Source organism: Parasteatoda tepidariorum, chromosome 4 (assembly GCF_982258835.1).
Source record: "Parasteatoda tepidariorum strain Cologne lab strain chromosome 4, Ptep-v5.0, whole genome shotgun sequence".
NCBI lineage: Eukaryota > Metazoa > Arthropoda > Arachnida > Araneae > Theridiidae > Parasteatoda > Parasteatoda tepidariorum.
The window spans coordinates 83,885,944-83,898,914 of record NC_141758.1 but is presented as its reverse complement, the minus strand read 5'-3'; the positions used below and the strand labels follow the sequence as shown (position 1 = coordinate 83,898,914).

At 31.7% G+C, this 12,971-nt stretch overlaps 1 protein-coding gene and 1 long non-coding RNA gene across 4 annotated transcripts in view; one reads left to right on the top strand and one right to left on the bottom strand.

Moving 5' to 3' along the window:
• Positions 1-12,971, top strand: part of LOC107455306 (proton-coupled amino acid transporter 1) — a 77,113-nt gene that overhangs the window by 24,730 nt on the left and 39,412 nt on the right. Inside the window, exon 1 of one of the 3 annotated variants that reach the window (XM_087161488.1) lies at positions 11,347-11,641. The exons of the other annotated variants lie outside the window; for them this stretch is intronic. Coding sequence (XP_087017614.1) covers positions 11,609-11,641 — 33 coding nt within the window. The 5' untranslated portion in view covers positions 11,347-11,608. Of the gene's footprint in view, positions 1-11,346; positions 11,642-12,971 lie in introns of those variants that run through there. 3 annotated transcript variants of the gene reach the window in all.
• The window catches only part of LOC147811846 (uncharacterized), a 40,942-nt gene that overhangs the window by 10,863 nt on the left and 17,108 nt on the right, over positions 1-12,971 (bottom strand). The window lies entirely within an intron of this gene.

Here is a 12,971-nt window from a genome sequence, read left to right as displayed (position 1 = left end):
TTTGTTTTTAAATAAATTTTTTTATAATTTACGTTTGTTGCAAGTTATTTCGCATAAGAACGCATACCCCCGCTAAACTGTTCCCGTACCCCTGGGGGTACGCGTACCACACTTTGGGAAACACTGAGTGTATTGTTATGTATAAGTTATATTAAGTCTATTGTGTAAGTTAAGAGAAGCTATCCTCCCTGAAACGCGCTGTTCTTGTTTCCATAGCAGCAGACGGCCTCAGTCTTAGTGGCGGGGGGAGTTCTTGCAGTAGAAAAATTATACTCATTATGGTAAGTGTGTTTCATAAATGAAGCTGGATGGTGCACAGTCTATAACTGTTTATTCCCAATTTGTCCCTTTTGTAATTGCTGAGGAGGTCCGTGGCAAATTAAAATTATTTTGAGGGTGCTTGGAGAACGTGTTAGGAGGTCTGTGCGAGGTTTAATGTAAAGTAAAATGTTTGTGACCCATTTCTCTTATTTTGAAAGATAAAATAAATTAGTATTACCTTTAACGTGTTTTTAAAAAAATTAGGAGCATTTTAAAAGCCATCTGACGACTAAAATTTTTGAAGAACATAAAACGTCGATTTAGTGCGATTTTGAGACTCCGTAGCTCAACTCAAGAAATATACTAGAAATTATTTAAGCAAGAATTTGACTTCTTTATTTATGAAAGAATTTGACTAAAATTATTGCTCCTGGCAACAAACGAGTCGCTTTTTAATCCTTCCACGCAGAATTTTGATTTAACATATTTTTCCTGCTTTTTTCTTCTTTTTCCGTGTATTAATTTAGGTCGAAATAAGTGAAAAATATCATATTAAGCATTTAATAATTCTATGATTATTAAATACAGTATAAAAGCATAAAAAAAAGTTATTTCTTTTTAGTTAAAGATTAAATCTTTCAAACTCGGCTCACCTCCAAACAATACTTTTTCAATTTTGCAGTTATGTAGATTTAAGATAAGCAATTATTCATCTTTAAAATTTCAATTATTTTCAACGGATTTCGATTTATGACCTCCAAAATACAGGGGGGGGGGGTAACCGCAATCTGGGAAATATGGTCCAAATAGTTTGGTCTGGAGAGCGGCCCAAAGTTTGAACCCCTGAATGTTGATTTTACTTTTTGCGTATTTCGCCATATCTCGAGAACTTTTTCACAATTCTAAAATATGCTCATTCAAAGATAATTCCATGCAAAAATAAATTTTAGTAAATATTTATCATTTCTTATTATTTTATTTAATAATAATCGAAAAAATTTTGAATTGTAAGGTATACAATTTTTTTACATAATTTTAAAGTATGTAATTTTACATAGCACGGTTATTACGAATTCGGTTGAATAGTTCCTGAGAAATCGAATTTTAACTAAACGACTTCTTTAAAATTTGATATCTCAGGAACTATTCGACGGATTTCGCTCAAATTTTGTTTTGTCAAATTACGTACTTAATAATGAACTAAAAAATTGCATACCTTACAATTCAAAGTTTTTACCGACTATTATTAAATAATAAGATAAATATTTACTGCAATTTATTTTTAGCATGGAATTATCTTAGGATAAACAAATTTTATACTTGTGCGAAAAGCACTTTACAATTCGTTTAAAAAATTCTCGAGATATAGCGTAATACGCAAAAAATAAAATTGACATTAAGGGGTCCAAACTTTGAAGCGCATTCTTGACCGAAATATTGGGATCAGATTGTGGTTGCCCCCTGTATTTTGGGGGTCAAAAAATTCGAATCTGTTAAGAAAAAAGGTATGTTTATTTAGAGAAAGTACGTTTAGTGTAGTTACGTAACTTAAAATATCGTCTGCACTAATTAACTAGTATATTTGAGTTCACCCCCTCGAACCACTAAGATTGAACCCTAGAAAGTGAAAATACGATCATTACATCAAAAGTTTTTCCGTGTGGTCCGTTTTTTTATTTTAATTTTTGTTTGCACACTGTACATTGATAATAAAAATATAAAAAAACGTGACATATTGCTATCAATTGAAGAACTTCTTGTAATATTTACTTATCAAGCCTTTAGGTTGTGTTATTCAATAGTGATAGCCTGTCCGTTGAAATTGTTATAATTTTCCAAATTTTCCTTTTTTAAATATTTATTAAACATAACAATAGGAACACTAACATTTACACAAATAAACATAAAATTTTCCTGATTATGCATTATATATTCAAATCGGATTTTTCCGATTCCACGAGATGTTTATCTCGCCAGTTCAAGTTTCATTCTGATTGAATTCTCCCTCGGTTAGGGAAGACGCCTAGTAGAAATCCCTTTTGTGGGGATTTAACCTTATTCGTGGCTTGAGTTGCCACATCCTCCCGCCCCGAAAGAGAGTTCAAAAACAATTTACAAATAGAATTTAAAATTATACTAATACTAATTCTACATTAAACTATCAAATTAACAATTCACGACATAAATAATGAATCATACAAAAATTTATGAAAACAATATCAGAAAAAAAAAAAACATAAATTCGAATTAGAATAAAAACAGTCACTTATTCATAATCAACTTGTAATTTGTTACTCACTCATTTGATGCAATTTCTAAATTATACAATAACTGTACTGGGCGTCTTATGACCCCTGAAGACGTTTTCACAGAGACTGATCTTACCTTGCCATCTCGACCCTTGTGGCATTCAAGAATTCTTCCTAACTTCCAAAGTTGTCTTGGTATTTTCTCGTCACCTATTAAAACTATATCATTTACATTAAATTCAATGTTTACATTTACATGTTTGTTGAAATTTGCACCTTTTAACAGAAGAAGATATTCCTTTTTCCATCTTTTCCAAAAATTATTTAGAATCTTTTCCCTATACAAAAATCTTTTTATCAAATCCCTTTTACCTTTAAATAATTCAAAATTTGCATTACCTGACCAATTAGGTAAAGCTGTTAATCTTCTTCCAGTTAAAAAGTTAGCAGGAGTGAGAGGGAATGGTTCATTAGGTTCATTATAAACATACGTTAATGGACGCGAATTAATTATAGCTTCAATTTCTGCCAAAATAGTTTGCAATTCTTCAAATGAAACAAATGATTTCCCTAAAATTTTCTTTAATGCGATTTTTGTTATTCGAACCATTCTCTCCCAGTATCCTCCCCACCATGCAGCACGTTCAACGATGTACTGCCACTCTATACCCTTTTTGCTAAAATAGTTCTGAACTTCGAGTTCATTAATGTTCATGTATAGTCTCTTGAGTTCAATGTCAGCACTTTTAAAAGTTAAAGCATTATCAGAGTTTACAATCCGGCAAATGCCTCTTCTGGAGATAAATCGTCTGAATAACAAAAGAAAATGTTCTGTACTTAAACTCGACACAACTTCTAGGTGTACTGCTCGCGTTACAGCACATGTAAATAATGCGATGTAATTTTTATCATGGTCCTTTGAGTACACAGGACCAGCAAAGTCGATGCCTACAACTTCAAATGGGTTGGCTTCACAAGTTCTATTTGCAGGTAATGGAGCAACTACCTGAATTCCATGTTTAACTTTAAATCGTCTACACTTAAAGCACTTATTCAAACAAGTTTTTACAGCTTGCCTGCCTCGGATTATCCAAAATCGTTCTCTCAATTGTGTAAGTGTATCCGAAACACCAGAGTGACACAAGTTTTTATGTTCTTTAAATATTAAGAGTTCTGTAAATTTTGCCTTATTTGGGATGATAATTGGGTGCTTTGATTGAACATCGAAATCTGAATTTTGTAACCTTCCTTTTAAGGCTATTAAATCATCAGCTGACAAAATTGGATTTAAATCGTATAATTTCGAATTTGGATGTATGGGACTATTGTTTTTTAAATCCAGGTATTCCTTTTCAAATTCAATTCGTTGCACAACTTTAATCCAGTAAGTTTCCGCGTTGGTCAGTTCACTCGCTGTGATTGCTCCTATCCTCTTTTCGTGCGCTGCCTTACAGTTATGAATGAAACGAAATATGTATCCTGTAATTCTGAAAACTTTGTTTAGGTCACTATAATTATCAAGATTCAGTAACGGCTGAATAGATACAGTTTTTAAATGTAAAGTTACAACTTTTCGTCTCTCTCCTACAACGTTATGCAAGTCAGGACAAAAGGCGCTTTCATCGTATGGGATATTCCTTTCCTTTAGCCATGGAGGTCCCGATAACCAAACAGTATCGTTTAAAAGAGCTTGTGCATTCATTCCTCGTGTAAGTTTATCTGCAGGGTTATCTTTTCCGCTACAATGATGCCAATGATCCGGATTGGTTTTTTCCTTTATTTCTATCACTCTGTTTCTAACAAACTGCTTCCAATCATCGGATTGTCCCTTGATCCAGTGTAGGCAAATTGTAGAATCTGTCCAGTAAAATATTCTTTTCTCATTTAACTTAGAGAAAGTGTCTTTAAGATAACTTCCAATTCTTGCGGAAATTAATGCTCCCATCAGCTCTAACCTCGGTAAAGTAAGCTTCTTTAAAGGGGCTAGGCGAGATTTAGACATTATAAAGCTCGTAATATTCTTCATCCGGAAATAAGCTACAGCTCCATAACATTTAGGGCTTGCATCGGAAAAAATATGAATCTCTAATGACTCCCAATCCAGCTCTTCGAAATATTGCCTAGGTATTTCCAAGTTTCTAATTATCTTTAATTCGTTATACCAATCAATAAATGTGTCCTTTATTTCAGTGGGAACACACTCATCCCATGAAATGCCCTTTTCCCAAATCTGTTGTAACAAAAGCTTTATTCTAATACTGAAGGGGTTCATTAGTCCAATGGGATCAAAAAGCATACCGCCTGCTGCCAAGATAATTCGTTTAGTTATCGCATTGCACAATCTCAGTTTTTCAAACTGTCGAATGTCGAATCTAATGTTGTCCTCAACATTGTTCCAGATAAGTCCCAAAATCTTTAAAGGTACGCCTAGTTCTTGAGATGTTTCTCGGCAATCTATAAAAGCTTGTTTCCATGCTTCGCTAAGAATCGGAGAATTTGTTGTCCATCTACGTAGATTCATGCTAGCTTGTCCAAGAATAAATATCATCTCCTTACTCAAACGAAAGGCATCCTGCACGTCAGAAGTTCCGTCGATCATATCATCTACATAGAGTTCATGGAGCATTTCACACGCTTCACCGTAGTCTTTGCGATATTTCTCTATGTGTAATCTTATCGTTGCTGACAACAAAAATGAACTACACTTAACTCCAAATGTAACCCTTTTGTATCGAAGTGTTTGGATATTGTGATTGCTGAGATCGAGATTAGGACCCTTTTCTTTTATCCACAAAAATTTTAAAAATTCTCTATCTTGTTCTGCGATCCCTACTTCCAAATATGCACACTGAATGTCAGCGCAAATTGCAATTTTGTGCAATCTGAACCTCAAAATAATTTTTAGTAAATCCGGGTTTAAGTTTGGACCGCAATCTAAACAATCGTTTAATGACAATTCCCCTTTACCCTTTGAAGATCCATCGAAGACTACCCTAACCTTTGTACTGTCCTTTTGTTCGCGTACTACAGCGTGATGTGGGAGAAAATAACCTGTATTTATATTTTTATCTAAATCCATTTCTACCTTTTCAACAATTCCTTCCCGTACGTGCTCATTTATGATCTCATCGTATTTTAAATATAATCCCTTATTTCTCTCAAATGTTTTGTTTAAACTAAATAAACGACGTTTTGCAATTTCATAATTACTATTCAATTCTCTATTATCCGCCCTCCATAATAATCGAGTTTCGTATCTTTTATTTGAATATGTCGTATTTTGTTCAAACGATTCCAAAATTTCTTTATCTGACGGAGATAGTTCTTTATCTGCATTTATCCCGATTGCTTCCAATGACCACAAATTCTTAATCCTATCACAATCTAATTCTTCATTTTCAACAAATAAATGATTAACTGGCACCTCCGGTGAATTGGATTCCTTATCCTGTCCTTGTAGTAAAGCTCCAAAAATACTATCCACTGCGATCAATCTTTTACTAATTCTTACGTTCCTTTCACCTAAAATTTGTGATATGTAATCCGAACCAATTAAAACATGTATTTTATTGGAGGTACTAACATCAGCTAATTCAATCCCCATTTCTATAGCAATATTTCTAACCCATTGTGACGGAATGTTAATTTGTGCCGAAGTAATCGAGTCGATTACCACCGCTTGTATTTTTATCTTTCGATTTGAATTTTTTATACTTTGTAATGTTAATTCGACCACATCATATGTGCGCTTTTCTGCGATTTCATTTCCGAATGTATAAATAATTAGTGATTCTTTATTAATCACTTCTAAATTTAATGACTCAGCTATTTCTCTCAAAACGAAAGATTTATTCGCCCCTCCGTCTAACATACAACGCAATGGAATATTAACTCCTTGTTTTCTTTTGCTTTCCGCCGAAAAAGTTTGCAATAAGATCGAATTAGAAGCGCTCCTCTTTATTTTATTTTCTTTAGAAGAAAGAGAAATCATAGACGATATAGCATTTTGAGTTTCTGGGATTCCCCCTTTCCCCCCTTGCACGGCGTCAACCGCTGGCGCCGAAACATTTTTTCTTTCATTATGTTCGTTCCCATTACAAATTAAAGAGTTATGAGAAGAAGAATTACACTGTTTGCATTTTTGATAATTCCGATCACAAAATTTGCTTAAATGATTTTGAAAACATATAAAACATAAGCCCTTAGACATTAAAGCTTTTTTCTTCTCAAACACATTTAACAAGCAATCGTGACTCATATGATTTTTAGAACAGAAAATGCATTTTAAATTATTCACATGTCTATCAGAATAGGAAGTATTAAAGTTTCGCTTTGAATTGTAATTTGTTTTCGCGTAAGAGTCAAATTTATGAGGGTGTGAATATCGTTCTTCAACGTGTGTAGCTAAAACTGCGGCGCTAGATTTATTGCCCAAATAATCATTCCTTTTAGTGTTCGAATAATGAGGCCTATTAGGGTAACTTTGATCTGTTTTATTTTTAAATGAATAATCTCTAACAGTTGCATTTTTAGGATTCGCTAATAATAATGCTGCTTCTCTGCAATTTACCTCATCTTTAATAAATTGAAGCAACAAAGAAATATCGAATAATTCACCTGTTTTACGTTGCCGATTAAAATTTAAATTCAATTCCTCGGGTAATTTTTGTAGAATTACTGGGCATAGGAGATTACTATAAGTTCCTGCAGCTACTCCTAATGATTGTAAAGATCTAATTTGGATTTCTATTGCGTCATACATTTTTCTTAATCCAACAATATTATTACAAGATTTAACAGGATCTATTAATAACAGTTTATGCATATGTGTTGACATTATAATATCAGTTCGCCCAAATCTATCTTTCAGCAATTGTATTGACGCGTCATAATTTTGATCCGTAAGTGAAAATCCCGATACTGCACTTAATGCAATTCCTCCTAGATAGGATTTTAGATATGTAAATTTTTCTATTTTCGATAATGAAGCATTATTGTGTATTGCAACTTCAAAAGAATTCCAAAAATCTAAAAAATAACTACAATCACCGTGAAAAGTTTGAATATTTAGTTTCGGGAGTTTGACAATATTTTTAGTTTCGTTTGGAACGTTAGAAGTATTTTGCACGTTATGTGGTACAAACTGAACAGAGTTATTTACATTTGCCGCGACATTTGTCTCGCTTATCTGCATTACACCTTGTGGTTTAACAATTAAATTTTCTAAATTCCTTTCTATTTTCGATTTCGCTTCAATACCCTTATCTTTATATTCTTCACTTAAATCTATTTCAGCTGCCATATCTTTTATTTCAATTTTTAACTGCACTTCATCATCAGCTTTAATTAAATCATTTAATTTTTCTGTGAGCTGAGATTTTAAGCTCAAAAGCTCATTCACTTTCATTTCTTTCGTGTATTCATTCGAAATTTCAATTCCTATCGTATTTTCTATCTTAGTTAAATGCTTACTAAATGAAATTCTTAACCTTTTTCGTTTTTCCTTAATTCGTTCTAAATCCATTTTATATATCAATAAATTGGAACAAAGAAAAATGGACCTACCTCAAATCTCAGCGTTTCACTATCTGAAGATATTTTCATCGACAATATTTATTCCGTGCCTTTCAATGAATGTTCGTAATTCATAGATTCCTCGTAATAGTTTTATGGATTCGTAATTTATAAATCACCATAATTTCATAATTCCATACTATATCACTTCTTCTAAGAACAACAACAAAAAACAAAATATTTTTCAATAAAGTATACACTCAACTTATAAGATATATTTTATCTACAGGGGATGGTAATGCTCGAAATAAGCGCATGATTTTACACGTGATCAGTGCACCCGCCTACTATTCACGAGAGAAACAACGTGTGTTTGTTGTCAAATAAAACGATAGGACCTTCCAGAAAATAACTAAATCAGCTTATCTATTTCCGGTTCCTTACAATTTTGGTTTCAGTTTTTATTCTATTTAAATGACCGATTAGACATTTGAGGGTGGGTGTGAAGCTAATAAAAAGCAAACAGAAAAGGTTGTTAAAATTTAAACTAGAACGACGTGGTTTTCTTTGTAGGTATTGAAAGTATAATAACAGAATTAGGATGATGATTACAATCTAAAAATGCTTTGGTGAGATAGATTTTTATTCTTCTATAAAACATAAACCAAAATCTGTTAAGAGAGAAGAATAAAATTATCTGCAAAATACCAGCATGGAAATTTTAAGTTCGGACTGATTCCTCTATAAAATTAAGGTTATACAATTCTTTTTGAAAAGAAAAAGTGAATTTTATATTTCTTAAAGTTTTGTAATATTTCCTCGCATAATTTTAACTCAAATTAAATATACTTGTCCTACAAGAGTGCTAGAGAGAAGTTTTAAAAAAAATCAAAAGATTGCGCTCTATCCTCTTGCAAAGCGCAGTAATGGCAGCACTTTCTACGTAAATACAGAATGTGTTGTAGAAATGAAGTCATAAATTTTCAATCCAGTATTTTTCCCCCCTCTTTGGTTTTAAGAAAAGAGAGAAGATTATGAGCACGTAGACAAATGGCGAACAAATAAATATATATTTTCCACGTTTTTAACAGAAATGTGCGAATTTCGAACCAAAAAAAATATTTGAACTTAATCATTAAAAAACAACAAACGGAGTATTCCATACATTCGTGTTCATAATTTTCATCTCTCAGGGTTTTAAAATTTCTAAAAGAACTTCTCTGAAACAAATATTTTCATTCTCAAATTACTAAAATTCGAAATATTACATTGTGTTGACTCAACAATTCTAGCATTTTCAACAAGTTTATGCAAAGAATTTGTCTTGTTTCCATAGCAACCTCCTTCTGCGTAGAATGGGTTTTCTTTAAATAAGCATGCGTACTTAAGGAGATCATGTTATAATGCGAACAAATAAGATTGTTCTTAGAAATGTCTGTTCTTGTATTTTTTGTTCGGTTCGGTTCATTAATAAACATATTTATTATGTGCGTGTACCATATCTAGGATAGAGTTGAGACGGGCTCAGTTCGAGCCAGTATCCTACGCGGGCTCGTTTACTGAAAAAAGGCTTCGTGCTCGGGTGAATCCGGATTCATGATAAAACTTTTAATAAACGTTTAGTTCGTTATTAAGTATAAAAAATGTAAAATTCTTAAGGTATTAAAATTTCAGCGTCCTGCTTCTTTCGTTCGGTACTTTCGCTTAGTAAGGCTAGCACAAATTACTTTTATATAGCTTAATATTTTGAATTTCTTCTTTTTTTAGTCGTTTTAGAGTTTTAGTTGGTGCAGGTTTTCTTTTTACTTTTTCTTTCACAAGAAAGAAAAGTTTTTAAAGTACAAATTTCCTTGTTTAGACATCAAAGACCGAATGACGAGATTGTAAAATTTGGCCTTTATCCAACGTATATCTCGGACTCAGGCGTACTCGGGTTCCAAGTAATAATATGTATCTCGGGCTCGGACCTCGAAAAACGATCCTGAGCTCATCTCTAGTCTAGGATAATAGTGAATTAACCACAACTTTAACGAAAAAGAACCCCTGAGTTTGTAGTTTTAATCACAGTTATGTTTCAATACTAGTTTTTTGTGATAAAAGACAATAGCCATCTGCAAAAATTATTATGTTTCGTTTACAAATCAGAATTAATGATGACGCGCCATAAACTGTAATTAAAAAACACTCACCATTTTTGAGCAGCTTACCTTTGTAATAAATATTTTCAAAAAAAATTTGCAAAAAATCGAAAAAGTAAAATTCTTAGGCACAATAAATCTGTATTTCTTATCGAAAATTGACCAGTGTAAAGTAGTTAGCTTATAGTTGTGCTTCGGTGTTACTTTTTTGTGTTAAAAGTAACATCCATGAAGAAAACATTTCATGTCAAAATTGATGTTAAAAATTGACGTTCATCATAATTTCAAAAATGACATCAAAAATGTTCATCAAAAATTGACATCATAGGCGTTCATACGCATCATTGATAACTATTAAAATAAATTTAGACAACTTTACTTTATAATATATATTTTCAATCACAATTGCAATAAGTCACATTATATTTCTTTCTAACAAAGCTAGTTTATTTGACAAAGGGCTTAGCTCATGTTTATTGTGTTACAATTTCAGTTTATTCCGTCAACAGAAAAAAACTGTCTGTAGAAATCATGTTAATTCATAAATCGTGAGTATTAGCGCGAATAATGACTCCTTATTAATAATGATTATTAAAAAAATCTAACAATTATAAATTATTTTATGTCACTTTCCTCTGTAATAAATACTTTCTACTACAAAGGCTGAAAAAAGATCTTTATTTATTCCTAGCAACAATAATTGTTACTACAAGGAAATTGATGGGATGAGTTTTGCTCACGTTTGTATTTCTATGCATTTTTTTTTTAAATCATAACATCCATCTGTATAAAACATGTGATAAATAGTCCCACAGTACATTAATTACTTCAACCATTTATTTCATCAAACTTAAGTTTCGAGCAAATTTTTAATGCCAAAATTATGACAGAGGGTATAAATATCTGCACTCTATGAATGAAATTTTTTATTTAAAAACGCAATTCATTGAGAATAAAAATTAAAACTAAAAAAAATACTAAATGCAAAAGAATGTCCAGCATGTTATTCATAAAACAGTACCGTGGGAAAAAGTTGATAATAGCCATTTTAGTATTGGACTTTCTTTACTAGTGAACTTTCACAGATAAATTGTGCATTTAGTTGTGATAATGAGATTCGAAAAGCCCAATTGACTATTGTTAACTAAACTAAAAGGAGCGAGAAACTTCCAACCAATTATTTGATTTCCGATTAGCATTTCTATCAACCAGTGGAATTTTTAGAAGGTTCTTCAAAAGAGAAATGTTTATGAACAAAGATAAGAAACGGTAGTAGAAGAAAAAGTTAAAAACGATAGTGAGTGCATTATTCTTCCATTCAACATAGAGACGGTCACAGTGAGCTCATTTTTTATCGTCTGACATAAATAATAATTTTTTTGGGGATATAAATTTCTACTTCTAAAATTTTAGCGATTTTTCGTTTTGCTATTTCAAAGAAATGTCATGAAGCTCGATAAAATTGTTCTTGCAATCAAGGTAAGATTTTTTTTTCCAGCTACTATAACGTTAACTTTCATATTGATAATTAGTATTATATTTACTTAACAGATTTTGTCATGGATACAAACTGTGTGAATTCCTTCGTTCGATGAAAATAAATCTTAATGTTATGAATGGAAAAGAATTTTTTTTTCTATTTTGACCGTACTTATTTTCTTAACTGTCAGAAAAAAAGTAAAATTGTGTGAAAATTTAATAAGATGCATATATATTACAAAAAGTATACTATTACGTTAAGTATACTATTAATAGTTTGAATATCCTTTCACTATTGAGACTTATTATTATTATTTATAAAGGAAAAACCTTTGTCTATTGTAGTAGCAAAATTATATGAAAAAGGGCAAAATGAGAGACGTTCTATTTAATTTTTGGTAAAAATACAGAAAAGGACAACTGAACATCTTTTCACTCTTTTATTTATAAAGTTCTGTGTGTGCAACCACCGACCAAATTATCTTATTTCTTACGAAGGAAAGATTCTGTGCTTTTTAACCCATTAAACGCCGCCATATGAACCGTTGATAAAAAATTGGAATTTTGGTATGTTTTAAGGAGTAATAGACATTTCTAATCATATTAGCTTTAAATTTTAAAAAAAAAATTAATTTTTTAAAAGATATAATAGGGTCCCAAAATGGGAGACTTGGCGTTTAATGGGACTAACATAGCTCACTTACACACTAAGCTACAAGTTAAACGTTTAGTTTCATTACTTGCATATATTTTGATAAAAATCGCCAAATCTATTTTAATGGGATTAATAAAGTTAAATTTGAAATAAACATGCTTGAACGAAGAAGCAAAATAGTTCATAAATATTTTTACCAGTTTTATTATTATTCTTCAAATTTGCCTGCATTTTTGTATGAAACAAAATTGTACACTTTTTGTGAAGCATTACTTTACATTTTTCACAACACAAAGGAGTGTTCTTTTTGCACAACTTATATTTTGACTGCTTACCAGCCTGTGTAATTAAGTGATTAACTCCATCAAATCGAATGTTGGTATTTACTTGCCCATGTGGTCCAAGTCCATAAGGCATAGTCTCCGGTCCGTCCTATGACTACATCGAGAAGAAATGTTAATTTTGACATCTGTACATTAACCTCACGATGAACCCTCCATGCTGCTACCTCAGCCATGTTAAGAACGTTGGTAAAAATGGGCCACCACCACTTTTTCAATTCAATTTATTTTTGGTCTGTATAAGAACTGAAATCGGTCAAGAATATCAACACCATCCATGTTCTGATTATATGAGGCAACTATTCCAGGTTGAGGCAAATTAGTTTTCTACCTG